General features: G+C 35.9%; 1 protein-coding gene across 5 annotated transcripts in view; it reads left to right on the forward strand.

Moving 5' to 3' along the window:
• LOC134543004 (solute carrier family 35 member F3) overlaps positions 1-22,630 on the forward strand; it is a 50,345-nt gene that overhangs the window by 2,726 nt on the left and 24,989 nt on the right. For 2 of the 5 annotated variants that reach the window (XM_063387668.1, XM_063387671.1), the window contains exons 1-6: positions 2,202-4,912; positions 5,837-6,032; positions 8,464-8,564; positions 9,655-9,765; positions 12,855-13,023; positions 21,031-21,209. In XM_063387668.1, coding sequence (XP_063243738.1) covers positions 5,888-6,032; positions 8,464-8,564; positions 9,655-9,765; positions 12,855-13,023; positions 21,031-21,209 — 705 coding nt within the window. In that variant the 5' untranslated portion in view covers positions 2,202-4,912; positions 5,837-5,887. Of the gene's footprint in view, positions 1-2,201; positions 4,913-5,836; positions 6,033-8,463; positions 8,565-9,654; positions 9,766-12,854; positions 13,024-21,030; positions 21,210-22,630 lie in introns of those variants that run through there. The other 3 variants (XM_063387667.1, XM_063387669.1, XM_063387670.1) reach the window with 2 other exon arrangements.

The following is a 22,630-nucleotide window of genomic DNA, read 5'->3' on the forward strand; positions in this document are numbered from 1 at the left end:
TATTTACCAGGAGTTCTATTTAATTTTTAGGCTTCGTCTCTGTCCATCTCTTATCATTAAAGATGGGCGTTTTTTCGCCTTGGTATCTTTTTAAAATGCAATTTGGGAATATATATATTTAAGTTTATCTATTTTACGGCACATATAAGATTGTAGTATAATCATAAAGGCTATGTAATAAAATGGTTTTTATGCTTTCTCAAAATTAATGGATTAAATTATTTCAAGTAAGCCTACATTGAAAAATCGTAATGATCTGACTATATTGTATTATTTTTTCTGTTATTGTACCAAATAATTTTTAAAACAAGTTTTAATTAAAAATATACGAGCCTTTAGTTCTTTATATTTTCCCGTGTTTTAGTTGACTTACCTACTGCTGCCTTATTTTCAGTTTGTTTTATTACGGTGGGTCTGTCTTTTCCAATGTTTTTTTTTCTTTCACGGCGTCTTCAGCTTTAGTATTGAATGGATTTAGTTTAAATACATCAAATTGACTGTCTCCGAAAATAACTCCTTATTCGTGTTAAAAATATTAATCTCCATTACTGCGGCAAATAAGCCTTGTTATATGACAATTTGCTTCAGATGTAATATTTTTACTTAGGCCTAGTTGCATTAGCGCAGAAAAATGTTGACTAATCCTGTTCCTTCACACGGTACTCTGTTACCTATGTCAGAACAGAGCCGTCCAGAGAAATTAAGGGCCCGGGGGAAACTAGTTTTTTCGGGCCACTCCCTATTATTTAATACACAACTCTTCAAAACCCTTGCTATTTTAAAAAAATCATAAGAGGATAATTTTTAAAGACATTATAATGCTGTATAAATAGAACCACACTTAGAGATTTTTAACAGCATTTTAAGAAAAGTTTCAAAATTTATCTCTCAATAAAACATAATTTTTTACCCCTTTAAAATTTTTCAAAAATATGAAGAAAAAAATTTGTTTTTAAAACTGAACAATTTACGTAATACTGAACAACTTAAAATATAAAATACTTAATACCGAACAACTTAAAAATTAATAATAATTTAAAATTAGTTTTTCACACTTTCATATTAGCGACCGTTTCAATAAGCGAATCAAAATTTCATTTCCGTGCAAGTCTTGATTCAATGCATAATGTTCCTAGATCATTAAGTCTTTGTTGACCCATTGTTGATCTCAGGTAATTCTTTATTCTACTTAGCACACTGAAAGATCTTTCTGCTTGAGCAACAGAAACATGAAGTACGCAGAATATGCGCAGTGCAACATACACATTCGGAGATAAATGAGTAATACTGAGTTATGTTGTTAGTATGTTTTAACATTATTCGAGATTGCAGAGTAGATTTAGAAATGTTTGTCTTCTGAATGGTTTCAGAAACTTGAATTCTTCTGTTAAGTCTGTGCTAAAGTTAATATGTCACAAAACAAATATTTTTGAGCTAACCTATTTATTATCTGCATGTTAAGTGATACAAACCACACAGTTTCTTGCTTAAGAGTTTGGATAATATTCCAAGCAAACTAGAGACCACTGGATTGAAAAAAAAACTAATATATACGAAGGCTGTTTTTTTTTCAACCTCTGATGGGATATAAAAAAATACACATACACATACACACACACACACACACACACATATATATATATATATATATATATATATATATATATATATATATATATACACGAGTACGTTTTTTTTCAACTTTCGATGGGCTATAAAAAGACAAATTTACATTACATAATAATTTTATCGCCAAAATTACATCAGGGTTTTACTTATTTTTCTACATAATCGCCAAAAAGATTAAGGCATTTTTCATATCGTAACACAATATTCTTGATGCCTTCTTCGAAGAGGTTAGCTGCCAGTGAATAGACACACAGGGCCAGCGCCTGTATCTCCTTCTCCCTCACAACGCCGCTGTGAGGCGGGTGGACTAATATTCCGGAGCATTCTGCCCCACTATACGCATCTCTTGCGATAAGTCTTGACGCGGGAGCCAGTGCGCCGTGCGATTAGTCCACCCGCCTTACAGCGGCGTCGTGAGAAAGACGGAGATACAGGCGCTGGCCCTGAATATCTATTCATTGGCGGCTAACTTCTTCGAAGAAGGTATCGAGAAGCTTGTGTTACGATATGACAAATGCATCGATCGTTTTGGCGATTATGTAGAAAAATAAGTAAGACCCTGCTGAACTTTTGGTAGTAAAATTATAATGTTATGTAAATTTTTTTATAGCACATCGGAGGTTCAAGGAAAAAAAAACAGCTCTTGTATATAACACGATTATGCTTCGCCAACTGTATGCGTGCGTTGTGTCCAATGTAACTCGCTAAAACTGAATGAACACGGTAGACAAATCAAGGAGCTTAAATTAACCTGAGTTACTGGATGTAACAAGCTGTCCGCCCATTATCTTGAAATAACATCTCGCTCATACAACATTCACCTATCGTGGCTGGCAGTTATTTTATTGCCGTATCAGGTTTTTAGTATTCTGCCGCCAAACGGTAAATAACCCTCCACCTCATCTAAGATGTATATATGTGTGTGTGTGTATATATATACATACACACACACATACACACTCTCCTTGTAGTCTGTTATCGTAACTTTCTTCCAGGCAGATTTGCTTGTATTAATTACCCTGGCCTCGACTGTAAACGTGATATGAGCACATCGCATAACTTAAGGTTTCCAGAATTGTAATTTTCGTCCTGCTATCAGGGTGAGTCCACGCATTAAGAAGTCTTGAAATGTAACCGGGCTCCGAGGATTTTAGTTCCCCCCTCCCCCCATTTTTTTTTCTCGCCAGCCCCGTGTTACACATAACGGTGACTGGCCAAGTTTTGTTAGGTAAGCAGCTTACCTCTCCCCTCTTCCCACCACGATGTTGTAATGCCTTCTATAGTCTTTTAAGATGATTAGTCAAGGAAGGGGAGATGTATTATTTGATAGCCATGCCCAGTTCTAACACGATTAAAAAAATAAACATGTGGGTGAGTCTTTCGTTACTAGCCAGAGATCTAATCTCGGTAACGAGCAAATTCACGTTTTCTCGTGTTGCAAATACACTTACAATATGAATCTAGGACACGAAATTTAATGTAGAATTCTTAAAAATAAAAAGGAGTGTGATAAATAAATACACAAATTGTGTTTTCGACTACATTTCTTGACGGACTCATGGAGCAACAGCCAATGCGAGAAGAGTAGGGCGCAATTTTGGTGGGACCTGAGAATTGTTTTAATTTATCAGTCATATAGGCAAGAAATTGTTGACTTATTGCAATTCTGAAGTAATTTCTGCTTTCAAAATAACTGTATGCAATTACTTAGAAATAATCACTAGCGATAAATGTTAAAACAAAAAGGAAATGTGTATTGTCTAGAATTTTTAACTAAAATTTTTTTTAGATAACCGAAATTATCTTATATGTTGAAAAACTGTGTTTACAAATTGCTGGTCAATGTCACAGGATATTCATTTGCTAGTTAATATAGGTACGTAGTTATTTAATAACACTGGCAATATATGTCGAATACATGGCGAAAACTCATTGGCTAAAATTAACAGCATGATTTCAATTAATCGTGACCCGACTATGCACAGGTCGTGTGCACAATCAGTCGTGTGCATGGCCTGCTATGTACTCGCTTTACTAACATTAATAGTAAAATCGTTGAAACTATATTCACGTACAGTGATTTATCCGATTATAAGCTATGTTTGGACTGAACCTATTTGTCTCATACAAACAGATTAAAAAAAAAAGTAAACATTGATGGCTGTCGTACCAATATGCGATTTTTTTCCTAACCTAACTAAAAACTAAGTGTATTTGGGAGGAGTTCCGGGTTAGGGAGGGAGACTAAGTGTGTCTCAGGCCGAAGCCTATACGCTCTAATCATGCAGGTGATAGCCATGATGGAGGGGTAGCATGCATCATGTGCTAGAAGGGGATTGGTCAGCCATGGCAGCGATTAGCGTCATGACTAACTCCCCTCACTGACTATTCTAGACTAAAACTAGATAAGTTGGACCCAGGTAAAACCTGCATAGACACAAGGGAAAACCCTGGGCGCTTCAATAAACATTTTCATTTTATACTTTTTTTTTTTTTTCGTAGGTTGGGTAAAAACAGCTTGTTCACAAAAAGCTCAGACAAGTTGTGACAGTGTGTGACGCAAACTGTATTGTCATCATAGCTATTGCTGACATCTTTGATCCGAGTGTCGGAATAGAACATCGTAATCGCTGTTGGAGTATGTTCGACGGAATGTCGCACATAACCTCCAGTGTTGATATTAAATACTAAGATGTTAATAGGTTTGTAAAAAAGGATTCTCAAAAAATAAATATGTGCTTCAGTAGTTTTTAAAGATATTGTGAAGTTTTGAGGATTCGTTCAGTTGATTTTGTGTTACTGCTAGGTGTCGCAAGTTGAGTTTCCCGCTTACTAAGAGTAGTGCGACGCTTTGTTGCCGCATCGCGCTGGCGTGAAGCGGAGCCAAGGTCATCTACCGGTGCACGCGTCCTTGAATGTTCCATCTTGCGAGGGGAAAGAGGGAGGTAACATAAATAAATTGCGTCCCGCGTCTGGCGGACGAGGGGCGTCGCGTGGTCTCGTTTCTCGCCCGCTAATGCGTCAGCAGTATCGACCCGCGCGCGCGTGCAGTCGTCTTCAACCCCTTCCTTTCCCCGTACCCACCGCGAGTCGCGTGGGGGTAAACAACTGCTAGCCCCGCCCCTCCAGGAGGACGCACGTTGCCCCCTCTCCCCCCTCATGTAAAGTTCGTTTGTTGCGAGAAATACTTTTAAGCGTGATTCAGCTGTTTTTCGTGATTTCACTATCAAACATAACCTACACTGTACAGGAGGAAAAAAAAAAAACTTTTTAAGTTTTTATTGTAAGTTTATGTTTCAGCACTTTTTATTTTATTTTTAGCTCAATCATACACCATAAAGCTATCCAGGACAGCTTTATTATTTTTCTGCATCAAATCTGCCATGCCTGTCACAACAGGCCAAATAGATTGCAGAAGATATGTATGATATTAACAATTGTATGTTAAAAAATACATTACTAAATTCATCATAGTAAAATAAAATTTATTTTCCCTAAGAAAAACTATTTTTTTTATTAAGTTATACATATTTATTTTAAAAATAAATTCCAAGTGCTACAAATATTAGCTTATATTTAGCACCTAAAACTGTCAATAGCATGACTGGGTTCATTCATTTAGACATAGAGCCCTCAATTTTACTAGCTGTAGGCTTTTTGAATGTTTGCAATATTGAGTTATGGCAGTCCATTTCTCACTAGATAAGAGGTTTATAAACTGGATAAAATTGTTAGGGGATCAGACAAAATTAATTAGAGTAGTAATACCCGATTATTGCTGGGATTTTTACTGTTTCATTCTAGATGAGAAGATGTCTGTTTAGTATCATTGTTGGGTTCATTGCTTGTCGCTGTGCTGGCCAAGGTCATTTCTGTATTTATTTACCGTTCTTGTGCAAACTGCTCATCGATGTTAGCCCACTGCTTGTGTCCCTCTCGCAGTATGTATTTTTCTGACTAATCTCTTTTATGGAATTTTCTTTGCTATGTTTTTTAACTTTTGACATAGGCTGATTTTGACGTGTTTTCTGTGTTTTTGATATTCATCTTTTTTGTGTGTTTTATAACATACAGTGAAAACCAGAAATGACTCACGTACAAAAAAATGTTTCAAATCAATCTTTCCTATTGCAAGAACCATTCAAAAACCAGATCCATCTGTCTTTGCCACTCCAATAGACAGCAGCGGGAAAGAAACATGTCGCAGGTGAGCGCGTGACTATGGTCGGCCGGCGATGAGGCAGCGCGCTACGCGGCCATGAGGGAGGGCGACCTGCCCACCATCTTCAACCCGCGGCGAGTGCGGACGCCCAGCGTCGTGGTGACGGGAGATGAGCAGGCCAGAGGGGGTGTGCCGAACGGGCCGTTCTCAAACACACCACAGCTTCAACACGCCGACTCTGGTATGCTGTTGTTGCCTGCCAGCTTCTTGTGTGTTTTTGTGTGTGCCTGATGCGTTGTCGACAATGATGTCCGCAGAGTCGTGTGAACTCAACAACACTCCGCGAGAAAACTCAGGAACCTTCACAGCATTTGCCTGGAGAGATTTCAGGAAATCGTGGACAACCAAAAATCAGGATGGCCGGATCGTAATTCGAACCTGGGTCCTCTGAAATGCGCTACCTCTGTCCATCTAAATACGTACTGCAATGTTGGTCTTGCACACAACTTGGATGTGGTGAAAACACACTGATGCTATCATATTCATACAAATATTACATACTTGGTTTATGACTATTAGGTACGTACATAATAATACCTTTTTGTCGATAATTATTGACATTAGTGTTGGGGACATAGGTTGCCTGAAATTAATCATAAACATTAATACTATATAATATTATATTAAAGAACCCATCAGTACGTAATATAATCTCAGAGGTCTAACCAATCTGCGAGAAGTTTTTTGCTGTTACAATTTATTAAATATTTTGTAGCTTGTTTTTTTTAAAATTTATATTCAAGTGATAGATATTTTTTTTTTTCAGTCTAGCGTCAGTAATTGCTAGAATCAGTTATGTATTGTTTTACATTGTTCGCAGAGAAACATCCAGAGAGCAAATAGTTTTCCGTTTGACTCACCCCTATATTTGTCCACATCCCCCCGTAAGTACCCACCCTCTGTGTGTGAACACGTGTGTATGTGTGAAGTATCACATGCACATTCTTTTGCAGTACACACCAACTAACAATACTCTTTGTTTTGAAAAATGTTTGTAATGCTTTTTTCTTGTAAAATGATATTTAGTAATCATTTAACCTCTGAGAGTGATAGATGTAACATATTTCAGTGTCACTTCTTTGCTCTGTGCTTTACTTAAATTTTTTTTTGGCAGAAATTTATTATTCTGTTTAAATACTCATAGCACTGCTGTTTTACTTCAGTGCATTTCGTCACATGTATTTTCTGCTTGCAATAGATTCCAGTGTGTTTCTTCTGTATATGATGTTTACTGCTTTTGTGCACCGTTACTCTCAACATACTTGGATAACTCTATGGTCTTTTTACTACTTTGTATTGAACTCATCTTTCTTATAATTTTTATATTTAGTTGAAACATTTTCATTTTTTAGCTATGTATTAAGTCTCTAAAATTAATTAAATTAATATAAATTAATAAAATTATGTACAGTACCTATTAACAAAATGGGTTGATATAGTGACATTGTGTAAGTGTTAAACAGTAAATGCAAACTTTTGCAAGCTAAAAATCTAATAATTCTAGTCAAATGCTCTACAGATTATCGGCAGGTGGATCACCTGATGTGCGGTTGACTTTGGATCTTGCCTCTGCAGTGCAGTTGAGTTTTTGCAACAAACTGTACAGTACAGTTTATAACATGTTTTAGTGGGAGCCAGCTACCTGCTTATATCTCAGGCAACGGGCATGATGTAATTCTATATTAATAGAATTCAAAGGATACCGTACAAGCAATGTGATACACGCAGATCATGTTTACAGTTATGGTCACAGCAACGTTTACAGCCTTGAGACCGGCTGGCCAGTAAGAGAATCCTCCTCTTAGCAGAATCTGGTGAATGTCTGATGAATACATATTGTTTTTTTTTGAAATTTCGGACTCCCCATTTAACTGGAAGCTGTTTGAGAAAGCAGAATCTGGTGAATGTCTGATGTCTGTTGTTTTTTGAAATTTCGGACTCCCCATTTAACTAGGAGCTGTTTGAGAAAGCAGAATCTGGTGAATGTCTGATGACTGTTGTTTTTTGAAATTTTGTACTCCCCATTTAACTGGGAGCTGTTTGAGAAAGCAGAATCTGGTGAATGTCTGATGACTGTTGTTTTTTTTGAAATTTCGGAACTCCTCATTTAACTGGGAGCTGTTTGAGAAAGCAGAATCTAGTGAATGACTGATGACTGTTGTTTTTTTTGAAATTTCGGAACTCCTCATTTAACTGGGAGCTGTTTGAGAAAGCAGAATCTGGTGAATGTCTGATGACTGTTGTTTTTTTTAAAATTTCGGAACTCCCCATTTAACTGGGAGCTGTTTGAGAAAGCAGAATCTGGTGAATGTCTGATGACTGTTGTTATTTTTGAAATTTCGGAACTCCCCATTTAACTGGGAGCTGTTTGAGAAAGCAGAATCTGGTGAATGTCTGATGACTGTTGTTATTTTTGAAATTTCGGAACTCCCCATTTAACTGGGAGCTGTTTGAGAACACCCAAACCCTTCTGGTCGTCTGCCCTCCCCTAAAGTCGGCCACTGGGCTTCGCTGAGTAGACCGCCGCCAACAAGACCGACGCGGTGTCGGCAGTCTCCTGCCAGTGTTCCTGCCAGCGAGTGTGCAGGGGGTAGCGGGCGTGGTGTTTGCAGTGGCCGGCAGCCAGCATGAGGCGGAGGCCGCGCCAGGCGGCCAGACGCTGCACAAGCTGAAGGGCTGCAGGAACACCTGCTGCTCTCACTCCGCCCGTAAGGTACGGCACGGCGGTCCGCCGGACAGTTAAAAACACTAACTGAAACATACCAAACTGAATTCAGCTTATCTTGCCAAAACACTTTTGTTTTTTATCGATACATCTGTACCTCGGATCAGAATAAGCCTAAGGAGAGTAATAAAAACTGCTCTTTTAATGATACAGCGATCAGTTTTTAATCCAACGTGTTTAGGACCACACCCATCGTGGATTAGTGACTTTGCCGGATGTAGTTTTAACAGGAATACCTAATGTGAAAGTGTGGAGAAACAGGAAACACTGTACAGAAATGAGAACTGACCGTAACGATTAACTCTGAGCGAACCAAAAATTCCCGCACAGTAGTGTGACCAAGCGGCCAACGTGAACAGCCGGAATACATCTGAATGCAAGCAGCTCTATTGATGTCAGACTACAGATTACAGAATGTGTGAAACCATATAATCCCATTTCAAAGACCTTTCGCTGTACTGTTTTTTTCCATTAAACTCCATAAATGATAAATGAAATAAATGAAAATTTTCTATCAGGCTTTGTTAATTATGTTAATTTTGAAATATGTATTTTTCTTTTCTGTTTTAATTATTTTAACTCACCTTCATTTTGCATTATAAACTAACTAAATTGTTTTGCAAAAAAAAATTGTTTCTAATCTTGTTGATTGTTTTTTTTGTGTATTTCATATTATTATTGTTTTCTTTTGATATTTGTATCTATTTTCCTGTTATTGACTCATTTTGAATTATTGAATTGTTCTTTGTGTTCGTCTTGTGTGCTGTAGTCCCTGCAGATGCTCCGGTATGTCATCACCGAGACTTTGAACACATTTTTCCCCCCAGATGGTGTTTTAGTGCATAGTCATGCACACTGTAAAATGGCCTGTGCAAGGTATAATACAGCTAAATGGATTGTTTTTATTTTATTTTTTTTCTTCAGAAAATTAGTAAATTATTTTTAAAAATTCATCACGGAAGTTTGTAATTTTGGCCGTGGAAAGTCACCGAAATGCCAGGGAAAGTTTTCAGCAGTTTTGTGTGGACAGCCTGTGATGTGTTGCGTCGTGACGGACTGGGCTCGGCTCTTGTCGCAGATCTACTACGGGATCTGTGTGACGGTGTGCGTGACGGCGGCGTGGGTGGGTGCCACCCACTGCATCAAGTACCTGTTCCTGCGCAGTAAGGACAACCACACCAGCTCCCGCGTGAGTCCTCAGCTTCCCAATCTAAGTTCGTATCTAAAAACAATAGATATGTGTTCGCCAGTTAACTTAATGTACAATTTCTTAACAGGGATGGTGCAAGGTAAATTGGCGCCCTAGGCAAAAAACCTTAATCCCCCCCCCCTGCCAGACACCCCAAAAATTTTTTTCCGTGCCTCAAAATACATCACGTAAGCCTAAGATTTTGTCAACAATCAAATGTAAGCATGCTTGTGTTTTTTTTTTTTACTTTTTTACTTATTACAAATCATAAACAGGTCACCGTGGACTTTAAATAATTACTTATATCAATATAAACATTCCAAACTGTTACAAAAATCCATTTTCATCTAGTTTCAATAATCGTTAAACATATTATATCTGCTGTTATGTGTCGTGCTGCGCCGCCCCCAGCTACTTGGCGCCCTGGGCGGGTGCCTAGTTTGCCTATATGGACGCGCCGGCCCTGTTTCTTAAAAAATAAATATCAAGTCTTAAGTTAATGTAGCGATGAGCTGCCCCTCCCCCCTCCAGAATTAAGAAGCCTCTCACTGAGGGGGCTCACTTGCTCTTGCAAAATCGTGACCGTGTAACAGGGTTGATGAACGCAAACCTCAACACTCCGTTTTATGGAAAACTTTCTGTCTGTTTTAAAGTTTTCTGCTTATTGCATGCATATACTAAGTATACAACATACATGTGTCCTATCCAGAGGTGATTTGTGTCGATCGAAACCCACGCACAAAAACTCGGGCCGCGAATTTCCGCGGGCCCTTCTTGATAATCCCACAGATCTGCGCCCCTGACTGTGGCCATAGCTGTAAATGTGATTTGGAAAATTGCTGCACAGTTGTAAGGTTTCCAATGAATTTTATTAGCAATAAATTGTAATTTCTTACCTATCACGGTAAACACGAGTGAGGACTCAATAAAAAATTTGTTTTCCCACAATCCTACAAATTGGGAAATCTATAATTTTTTAAATTTATGAATGATAGACAAAAAATTAAGTAATACATGTCAAGGGCTACACACAAACGATTAATTTAAAACTGTACATAATTACATGTGCTTAGTTCATGCTAGGGTTGACATAATAATTGGCCTTTAATTTTATATAAACTGTTAAATAAATATATATTAAATTTATAAAAATTTTTTTAAACAACTAATGATAGTATGATTATGATTTTATTTAAATTAATGAGCAAAAACACGAAAATATGGAGAAAAATATTTAGGATACTACACCCTTAATCCATTATTCTTCGTTTTGATGTATTCTGTAGTACGGCAGCAATTGAGTCGCTTGCAGTTACTGTTTTTTGGGTGCATTGAGGCATTTTTTGACTGTGAAAGCAAGATATCGGAGTTTTTTTTAAACAGTAATTTTCATGAGTATTTTCTTCTCAGTCTGAAAAAGTCATTTTTAATTACACTGGTGAGCAAAGGTTTTATGTTTCAAATATGTGTGACATCTAGTGTGTTTCTTCCTCGAACCAACATTGGTAATTAAAAAAATATAATATTTACATGTTTAAAATGTATTACAGCTCTTGTTTTGAATACATACCATTCATTTTCCTGAGGTATTCCCAATAAAACTTCATAGATGTGGTCCACTCAAAACCTTACAATTATGTGAATTTAAATTGACATTAAATAATATAATTAGAAAATTATTAATTATGAAACAAGAGTGAGATTCTTCTTTAAACTAGTGATGAGTCAAATATTTTTTTTTTAAATCCATATTTCAATTTTAATTTTTTAAAGGATGCTCAAATCCGAATTTAGATCTCAAAAATAATGTATAAAATAATATATGAGGAAAAACACAGAAATTTAAGTTTTGAAAGGAAAAAAAAAAAACATTCAACCAATAAAATTGTTATTTTTTAAAATTAAAAAAAATAGGTAGCATATTTACATTTTTGAAATATAATAAATTTCCTTTTGTGTAAAAAAATGTTTCTAAGTGCTAAACAAACATTCACAAAGTATCGTAGCTGAAGGCATGTACAAAAATTTCTTAGATAGCTTCCTTAGAGATAATGTAGTCTTTTTCAACTACACAGGGGCTAGTGTTTCAATTTCTGAATTCCCTTCAAATATTTATCTCAAATTTTTTTTTTCCAAATAACATATGTACTAAATATTTGAGAATTTGAGGATATAATTGGCCCATGTGTATGTTTGAACAGTACAATATTTTTTTCATTAATTTTGTTTGATGATTGGTACTAATAATCTGTTGCACAAGATTGGTAGCTGCATTCATTTATCAATAACTTGATGCCAGTTGGCCCTAATTTCAAGCACTCTATTTAACTTGTATGCCAAATCTTTCACGTTATGCCAGTACCTTTATGGTTTCTTACTTTGTGTTTGTGAGTGTTGGCAAATTATTTTTTTGTTTCTTTGTAACAGTAGCTGCTTTTTCTCCCTCAAAGTTATAGCCTCCGTTCTTTTCACGTAGATGGGAAATGACATTTGAAGTAAAGTTTTTTTTTTCCAGAATGAAATCGTAATATTTTGCTATGTCTGCATGCCTTGTAGTTATTAGTAATAAGAGGCAGCCTTTTATAAAAATTCAGTCAATAATTTAAGTATTTCAACTAAATTTATTTAAAAAAGTAATTACTAATAATTAGGGATTTTGGCATAATCAAGTGCATGCAACTTTGCCATGTGCCTTAGTGAATTATACTTTATTATGGGTACCTATTTTCCTATTTTTGTAGATTTACAGAACTGAGAATTTACACATACTATTCCTAGAGACTATAATTCCATACCTGTTAGGGTAGTTAGTGAAAACCACATCAAGTGCTATTGTTGTTTACTAAGTTTGATTTCACCATACATATATGGTCACACTAATGGTGTGACATTGCTTCAAGTTTGTAAAATGCCTTTTAGTTTTCTTTTAACTCATATAAATGTTTATTTTGCTGGAACTCAGAACTACTCAATGGTTGAGCTGGCTGAGGAACAGTTGTAGTTTACTATAAAGTAAAAAAAAAAAATCTACAAGCTTTGTAAAATTGTAACAAATATTTCATTGTACTTTTACCTGGATTGCTTCACAGCAAGTGTCCTACAACGCGCCATTCTTCACAACGTGGTTCTGCACCAACTGGACGGTTCTGTTTTTCCCCCTCTACTTTGTCTGCCGGCTGGCGTCCATGAAGTGCAAGTCAGCGGGCAGCATCCTAACGGACAGCGTTAGAAATTTCCGTGAGAAGGGGTTCACTGCAGGTGAGCTTTTGGATGTGTGCCCTTCCGAAATGTATGTGATAGGCATTATACATATATTTTATATGAGGGGGCAATATAAGCTTTAAAATGGCGTGCAGTCTTTTTGCCATGGTATTATCAACTACGGTACATGAAATTGGGACCTCATAGAAGTTTTTGGTAAAGCTCAGTGCAGATTTATTGTATATTGTATGTGCTATCTTATAATTATTTAAAAATACATTTACAGTCTGAAAGTCAGTTTTGGTTACACTGCTGAACAAAATTTTATGTTTCAAAAATGTACGACATCTCAGTCTTTCTTCCTTAAAGCAACATTGGTAAAACATATTTGAATGAGTCAGTAGTGTTGCAGAAATAATGTGAACTTCAGAAATGTTGAATCACACCTGAAGAACCATTAAAATGTGTTTCCTAATTACGTTTCGCTATGCAATTCAACATGACTTGATGGCAAAATGTTTCATGATTTTACAATTGCTGATGGCCGACTGGAAATGGAGTGCTGCCATCTATTCTCTTGCAGAAACTTTTAAAATTAGGACTTAAGAGGATTCATCATAGGGAAAATAATTCTGCTCTGCCTTTTCGGTAGTCTTCGTACGTGAAGTGGTGGGCGGAAGGTTGAGAAAGTCAGTGGGGAGCAAGGCAGGCGAGGATGAGCTGTAAAATCAGCGGGTGGTCTGGGATGCAGGGGGTTTTGAAAAGGTCTTACAATGGCTTGGGTAAAGTGGTTGTGGATGACCATGATGTCGAAGGGGGGGGGGGGGGGGGGGGAGGTCCCAATGTTTCTATTCCCTGCACCAGATTGTAGTTTTCGGTATCATCTTTAGTTACCGCCACACAAGAAATAAATCTGTGAATCATTCAAAGCTTTCCATAAGGTATCTGTAATGCATGATGAAGTGATAAATGAAAAATAATCACATAAAATTTAAAAAAAAAATGCCAAAACTTTGTTTCATAGCATATTATTTAGATTTAATACATTTGCAGACCTTTTATAATAGAAACGGGTACAACACTTCTCTTACATATATACTTAAAAATCGCCTACACAATTGTGAAAGTAAAAAATGCATATAAATAGATATACAATTTTGTTGACTAAACTTTTTTAATAAAATCCGTAACTAGTGAAAAAAAAACTTTATGTACAATATACAAACCATACACTTTACATAACAATAACACAATCTATAGTTGTGCAAATTATCTGTGTTAAAGAATGTTTGTAAAAAAATGTCATTAACTTTTATTAAAATACCAGACACTTTTGCATTAAACCAAATAAAAATAAATCAATTATACTTATTTTGTAAACTTGTTACCCTTTATTTCATTTGTTGAGAGATAAACATTAAACGGTAAATTATAAAACCATTACAGAATGGAAATTTTAACTGTTAAAGATATTAACATTATCAAACAACACTTTAAAATAAATATCGCGCTTTCACGGTCATTGCTTTGCCTTTGGGTTCTAGCCGCGTCACATTGGAAGTTATTCCGGCGTTGCGGAGTGCATTGCAGTCTATCTTTAGGGAAGCAGCAGCAGTCGTTTCTTATCTACTGACAGTAACAGTAAGTAGTAGGTTACTGACGAACAGTAGGTAGTAGGTTACTGAAAGTAACAGTAGGTAAGAAGCGACTTCTGCTGCTGTCGCCCTGAAGATGGAGGCCGCAACGCACTCCGATACGTCGGAAAGAACTTCCATTGTGACGCGGCTAGAACCCAGAAGACAAGAACATTTATTAAAATGTTTCTAGTTGATTTGATTACTTAATGTATTTTAGTAAATTCTTGCTTATTACCATAATGTTCCTGATTTGTTATGAAGTCACTTGAAGTCTCGGTTATCAATGACACCGACATCTTATCATGTTTATCATCGGCCTAACATTATTACATTTGCAAGAGGAATTACCTCACAATGTGCCAGCCAATTTCAAACTTACCATACATAGTTTATCAAATACAGACACAAATGCAGACTTATTAGTACCTATAAATAAACACATGATCTTTATACAAACATTCATTTTTCAATTAGGTATTGTTTTTATACATTCTAGATAAAATGGCTTCTTACATTAAGTACTGGTTGAAATACTCATCCGAGTTCACCGATGCAGAATATATCCCCCTAAATGCTTGATACAAAAATTAAAATGTTAACACTGACATTGCAATTATCTTTTATTAAAATGTAAATACGAATAATGTTAAAGTAATATATCGCACATATCTATCGAATATTGGATTATTTCATATATACAATTTTGAGACTGAATATCTTCCCACACAATGCTGAAATAGCAAGTTAGAACCCATCAAACGTATACTTATTGCAAAATGAAACCTTTCTTACAAGCAGAAACACTTTCCCAAAATGTACATGTTAATAATTTATGCAAAACTTGATACAACGATTTTATCTTTAGTGAAATTCTATCACATGCAATGTAGTAAGCACATAACTAATAAGTTACACTATCGCACTGAAAATGTATGTACCTATGTAGTTAAGAACTGAACAATGCATAAAATGACATACCCAAAAACAATACAGCAATATCATGCGTTTGTACTAAAGTATCAAATGCAAACGTCTTGTAAAGTTCAGGTGAGCGTAACATGTGGTATATTTATAATGACTTACATGAGACGATTTCATTATGAATGGTGATAAATCAAATTCAAAAACACAAATTTCTTCTTGTCTTCTATGATTCAGGTTCATCATTGTTGTCAATAGCTTGTACACTTTTATTTCTTCTGGAATTTGATGGTTTCTTGACACTAAGTTTGTGTTGTCTTGCAGCAAATTCGTTCATAGCCTTTGTAATATAGTCAGGATCTCGTATGGGCAACGACCGCGGTCGTCTCGGGGCTACAAGTTCTGGCAGCATACAGTTTAAGTAAAACTTCGTCAATTGCTGATCCATTTGATCCTTCCAGAACAGATCATCTCTGTCAATACGTGTGGTTTTAATTATATTTGGAGTCCAGAGCCCGAAGATGCAGTAATTACACCTTGTCACATGAAGTTGCCCTCGAACTTGGTAGAAAAAATGGTGATTCTTATTAATGTCTGTAACAGTTTTTTTGTCTCGAGATATGTTCCAAAATGTGCATTTCCTTTTAAGAATTAACTCATCAGGACTTAGAACTTCTGGCTTTACTCCAGAAGATGGACATTTTACTTCCACAATACCATCTCTTTCAATCAGTCCATCTGGGCTGGCCCCTAGAAATTGTATTTCTTCATCAACAAACATATGCCTTTACTTGTACATCACAAGTCTCTTCCAGCTTTTTCACTGCCTCTTTTTCGTGATCTCTACCCCATATCATAGGATCTGTATCGAAAACCTCATACAACAATGTAGCCACCAATTTTTGGCATGAAGTATGTGGTTTACGCCTACAAATAGAACCAAAATTAGAAGCTGTCAACAATTTTCTCATAGTTTCTTTCCACAGGCCGCACTCCCTTTGTAAAAGGGTAACATTCTGCAGTTTCTCACGCTCTTCACATTTAGAGGGCAAGGATTTTAAAAATCCTTCCTTAGCTAGGTTGTAACCTTCTTAAGTCATGTCTGGCTTTTGAGATTGGGCACTTTCAAAGGGAAACCTTGAGGATTTAGAGCTGTAGGTGGTAATCTTGCGCACATACTGGGTTATTAACATTTTGAGAGTGAATATAATGTCATATGTTGAGCGGACATAGGACTGAATTGTATATTTAGTTGTGAAGCCCTTTCATAGCAATCATTATATAAAAGCTAGATTCAAGTTTAAATCTGTTAAATATGCTTTTATGGTACTAAAATGACATTAATTTGTGTAGCATAGGGTAGTAACATGTTATTATTATTGGTGACTATAAGATATGGATGGACGCTGTGATAGTGTGAGTATGCGGGATTCCCCCGACCTCATATAAATATTTACTACACCTTCACGGTTGTACTGAAATAAGCTAAATGAGTATAGTTTCAGGTACATTGCGTATCTATTACATTGATTTATAAGTTCTTTATTTATATAAAGTTCTCCGACTTTTCCACGTTTTCCTTGTTTATCTTGATGATGGACACAATGATTCAGCCACCTTGAAATAATTTTTTCTGTGTTTTGTTTTCAGATAGAATTCCTGAATAACATTTCATTGAAAACCAAATTTTTTTAACAGCCATTTGCTCTGATTTTTGTAATGACTCCCAACATAGATATTGGTGGAAAATGTGTCTCATATTGTACATGTACACATGAGCAAGTGTGTGTTCTCTATCTCTCTCTAAAGCTATCAAATGTACATAATAGCAAAATAATAAATGTCAGCTGATATAATTTAAAAAATTTTTTTATATAGATGTGTGTAAATAATGGTATTGTATTAACTTATAACAGTGGTAATATCTGAAATTATTTTTTGCTAGCAAAATTATACTAGGTTGCAAATATGATGGTATTAACTTGTGCTATACATCTATATTTTTATAAGTATGACATGCGAACAACAAAAGAACACACATGTGTACAACCATAGAAACATATTATTAATTTTTAGTAATACAGGCATTAATATCAGGCCCATTATAGTTGCACAGATAATTTTTATAATTGATACGTCTCTGTATTTGTGTTTTACTGTGTTTACACGTAATACCGAGTACACACGCGTTAACATAAAATTATTCTGGTAAATGCAGTAATATCTATACGCAACAGTGTATATCACTTTAACGTATGACAGTTCGATTTGTCTTGTAAATAAGGTTTGTAGTTATTTTGAGCATTTAATTTAATATGAATTAATTTTGTTACCCTCGGCTATTAATCTCATGGATGAATATGAAAATCAGTGTCTCTAGTTCTGCTGGTTTGCTACGAGTTACGGAAAAATAATAATGTGAAAAATATACTTTTTACAATGTACCTTAGTAATGTTTTCATTTAAGTCAATAGTAATAATGATAATAATGAACTAAAGACATGAACACATATTTTAGTCTTCTGGTCTTTTAATTTTCAAGTCACTTTCATGACATCCAAAAAGCCTCCTTTGAAATTCCAGGCTTACCTCATGAAAATGCAGATTGTAGAAACTTCACAATTCTGACTAATATAACATCAGACATCTACCTGAATAATAATACTCGAGCTTCTGAATCATCAACATCGTAAAATCAAAATAAAATGTCTTGCTGAACTACTCCTGAATTTATTGCAAATATATCAATATTGCGTGCACTAACCAAACTAGACCAGGTCATTTTTATAAAGTTCCTTTTCTTCTCCACATTCAAATTAAGTTAGCTTTCCAACAATGCGGTATTGTGACGTCATTCTCTGAATAGATTTTCTCATGCATACTTGCAAAACTGGATGAAAAAATAGCCGTTATTAAAATAACAGATTAAATGACTTAATCATGACATACCACATCTTCAAATTACATTTCCAATTGAAATTAGTACCAAACAAAAACAATAAAATGTTAAATATGAATAACTATTGCTATGCTTAGTGGTAAATCAATGTAACAAGACGTGTACTAATTTAATGTTCGTATCATCTGTTTTATGAATCACATTATGTTTTATTTAAATTTTTGATAAATATGAAATATTTGCATTCAGGCCATATTTTCGGACTTATCTGTATGTCTACCCCGAACAGTACATTCAATAAGAAAGAATTATTCCTATCTTTTGTAAGAAGTATTAAATATTTCTAACATTAAAATTAACAAACTGATATATGTATGAATAATTATATGAGAGTGTATTTTAGTAACCTATGTTGTGTGAACCGCATGGGAAAGAGATCTAATAATTTAATGTAGGCTAGTATTCCAAGACACAAAAAAAGGGTTCAGGTGTTGAATCTGCTACATCTGTACCCCAGCTTTATTCCTTATGCACATTGCCACTACAGAACCCTTATTTTCAGGGGACGGATTTTGGTGTCCTATCCATGACATATATGTTGCACAAACTTCTGCGCAATCGCAGAGCTCATTTTTTTAATGATTTGGCGGGCCCGCGTCAGGCGGTATACACTCGATTTCGTTAATGTTGGGGGACATACCAAGCGTATTGGTTTGTCAGATAAATCTTTATGATAGCAAAAATTTCCTAGAAAACATTTTATATACTTTAATAATAATAACAATCAATAATCCTTACTTATAACATACTTGAGAAAATTACAATACAAATCTTCATTACCCCCAGTTTCTTTTACGTTCAGGCCTATATCTTGTCTCAGTAGCAGAGTGGTAACGTGCAAGACACACAGAAGCAAGATTGGTTGGTAAAACGTTGCAAACTCGACAGTGGGAAAATATTTTAATTGTTTTATAAAACGTATTACAAACTTATGTACACTATAGTGCATGTAAAATAAATTTAATAATATTTTTTTAAGTAATTGCTATTACATATATCACAGTCCATCGACGGGTTTTGTTACTTCACATAAGAAAGGTCTATGGCCCTTAGTTTTTACTTTATGTATATATATATATATATATATATATATATATATATATATATATATATATATATATATATATATATATATAATCACAATAAAAATCATCACATGTATTTGTGCGCGTAAATAATTAATTTTGCATCTTCTGTGCTGTGAAATATTTTTCAGTTACGAAATGTTGATAAGAATTAAAATACTACATTAATACCATTCATCCTGTGTAAACCAGACACACTAATTTTTGTTTTCTTCCATTACTCTCATGTACCGTAAACACAAAACAAAATGTTTTCCTGTATGCTGATAAAAACAATCTGGCTTTGCTAGACTTCCGAGCCATTGATAGCTACACTTCCTTCTTCTGGCGAGTTGCGAACCTCAGTTTTGGGACAGCTCCACAGCAGGTAGTAACCCCCACCCCCTGCACTCTTCCCTATTGTTGTTGTCAGGCTCGGGCAGAGTCCTGCGCCCAGCAGGGGTCAGCTTAGCAGCTCCACAGGGGGGAGGGCTCTCGCTGTCTACACCTCTTCTTCTCTTCTCTGCCTCCCACCATGTTTCCCGCGCGACGATCATCTTTTTCGCCCAGCAATGTGTGCATTACTTTAGAAATACATAATTTTCATCAAATATCTCAATTTCGACAGCGAAGACACAGAAAGAAATTTATTTAACAAGGTTAACACTATGTTTCCAATGAAAAATATTTATGAAATATTCCATTAGAACTTCTGAAAATCACCCTGAAAACAGCTCAGAAACAGTACTTTCAATGCGGGATAAAACTTATTTAATCCAAAAAATTTAAAAAAATTATTCACTAGGAACATTCTTTATACCTTTCTATATTTATCAAAATTTTTATTTCTTTTCAGTATTAAAATTACGCCATTGAGACTTGGAATCGCGAGACCCTGCAGCACACAATTTTAGCAGCTGTGATGAATCCTCTTAAGTACAACACTGCACGAGTTTATTGTTTATGTGATGAAGTTATTAGTTTCTAATACTATCAATAGCTATGCAAATTGTATAATTACGTGCATTTTCTAACCTAAATTATTTGCAGTGGCGGTACTATGGGAGGGGAGTTGTGTGCTATCATCCCCCCCCCCCCGCCCCCCAAATCACACCTTAGATCTTAAAAAAAAAATGGTAGAGATAACAAAAAAATAATCTACTTCATTACTTTGATTATAAATTTCAAAAATGAGAGAAATTATTTAAAACAGGCTCTGAATTGGCAATTATTTTAAAAATTTTTAGACCTCCCATTTAATTGGAAGGTGTTCCATACCACCCAAAATCCTCCATCATTTAAACCTCTCAAGATTTTGAAGTTGGGTCCACCCCTGATTACCTGTACAGTTTTTGAGTGGAAAATAAACAAACTGCCTATTCGTCCGTTGCAAGTGACGAGCGACAGAATGCAACCCTCGACGCACCCTGACTGGCCGGAGCCCGAGGGAACGGCTGGCGAGGCGTCGCGCGTGTGCCCGCAGGCAGGTTCCTGACGCGGTGCAGCCTGTTCTGCCTGCTGTGGGTGGGGACCAACTACATGTACATCCACTCGCTGCGCAGCCTGCTGGCCACGGACGTGATGACGCTGTTCGCCACCAACGTGTCGTGCGTCTACCTGCTCTCCTGGGTCATCCTGCACGAGCAGTTCGTGGGAGTCCGGGTCAGTGCAGGATCTTCACCAACCCTGTCACGTGTCCCTTGATCGTGATGGCATGGTGCTAATACGTTGATCCTTGCTGTTTTAATTAATTCATAGAAAGATCCAGTGGCGTAGCCAGAATTTGTGTATGGGGAGGGGGGGTGTTAAGAAGCATGGCCACTCTCCCCCCCCCCCCTTCCCGGTATTAAAGCTTGGGGTCCGGGGGTCCTCCCCCGGGAAAATTGGGATTTTAAGATGTAAAATAATGCTATTTTAGCAGTTTTCGGTTCTTAAAATTAAATATTGTAATGGTAAATTTTTTTATTAATTTTAATATGAAATTTGTTTGAGTGATGAATAAGAAATTAATTAAAGATTTGGTGCTAAGGGGGGGGGGGGGTTGAACCCCTAACCCCACCCCCCTCCTGGCTACACCCCTGGAAAGATCCTGGACACAAAAAAAACTTGTAATATAACAATTTTCTTATGATCGTTAGTTTAATTTGAAAGAAAAATATTTCCACGAGACAAGACATGATTTGTTTTTATTGTGATATTATTCAGTTCATCTTTTGATTTACTAAATAAAAACAGCAAGGGTCATGTACCACATGATCAATATATAAACAATCATGCCATCAGGATCAAGGTATGAACTTGGGATACATGATACATACGGGAACAATTACCCCTACTTTGTGCTTTTGTATGTTTATTTTTTGTTTTGTACGTTGCCGGCCTATTTATGGCATATTGGCGTGTTGGACTGGCACTTAAATCTCTCTCTCTCTACCTATCTATCTCTCAAAAAATAAGTATATATTAAGAGCAAAATAATTTTATGCATTAATTAATTAATTGCTTGACAGCTTGACATCTCAATGACATTGGGGTCATCAAAGATGAGGGGCAGTGAGGTGAGAACACAGCATCGACGGAGTACCCTGAGGAAAAAATTCTAGCTTACTGCAATGTCCGTCATGTTCCATGTTACATTGATTGATGCAACTCCTATTGAGACGGTCAGATTTAGATATCCAGGGGTACCTAGGCAGATAACGAAGATTGGTTCCCTTCTAGAAAATTAGTAAAAATAATAATATACTTTTTTAAAATAAAATTTTTGTAGTGTGTAAACATCTTAGCTCTTGGTATACTGCATTTGGTGGGAGTAATTTTGTGAATGGCATGGAAGTCAATTGGAACAGAAATGTATAAACACGGTCCTGCCATTTGTGGAAGTCTCATAAATCTTGAAAAAATGGCAGACCCAGAAGATGCATCCATATATGTTTACTTTCGCGAACAAAATTTACTTCGGCACACCAATACACTTACTACATTCCCCAATGTTCGCAAAAGTTAATATATACTGATGTGTGTTGCCACACGTGGTTCTGCCATCTTGATGTTTTCGGTACTCCTGTTGTTCAGCTAGTTCT

Source organism: Bacillus rossius (assembly GCF_032445375.1).
Source record: "Bacillus rossius redtenbacheri isolate Brsri chromosome 9 unlocalized genomic scaffold, Brsri_v3 Brsri_v3_scf9_2, whole genome shotgun sequence".
Classification (NCBI taxonomy): Eukaryota; Metazoa; Arthropoda; class Insecta; order Phasmatodea; family Bacillidae; genus Bacillus; species Bacillus rossius.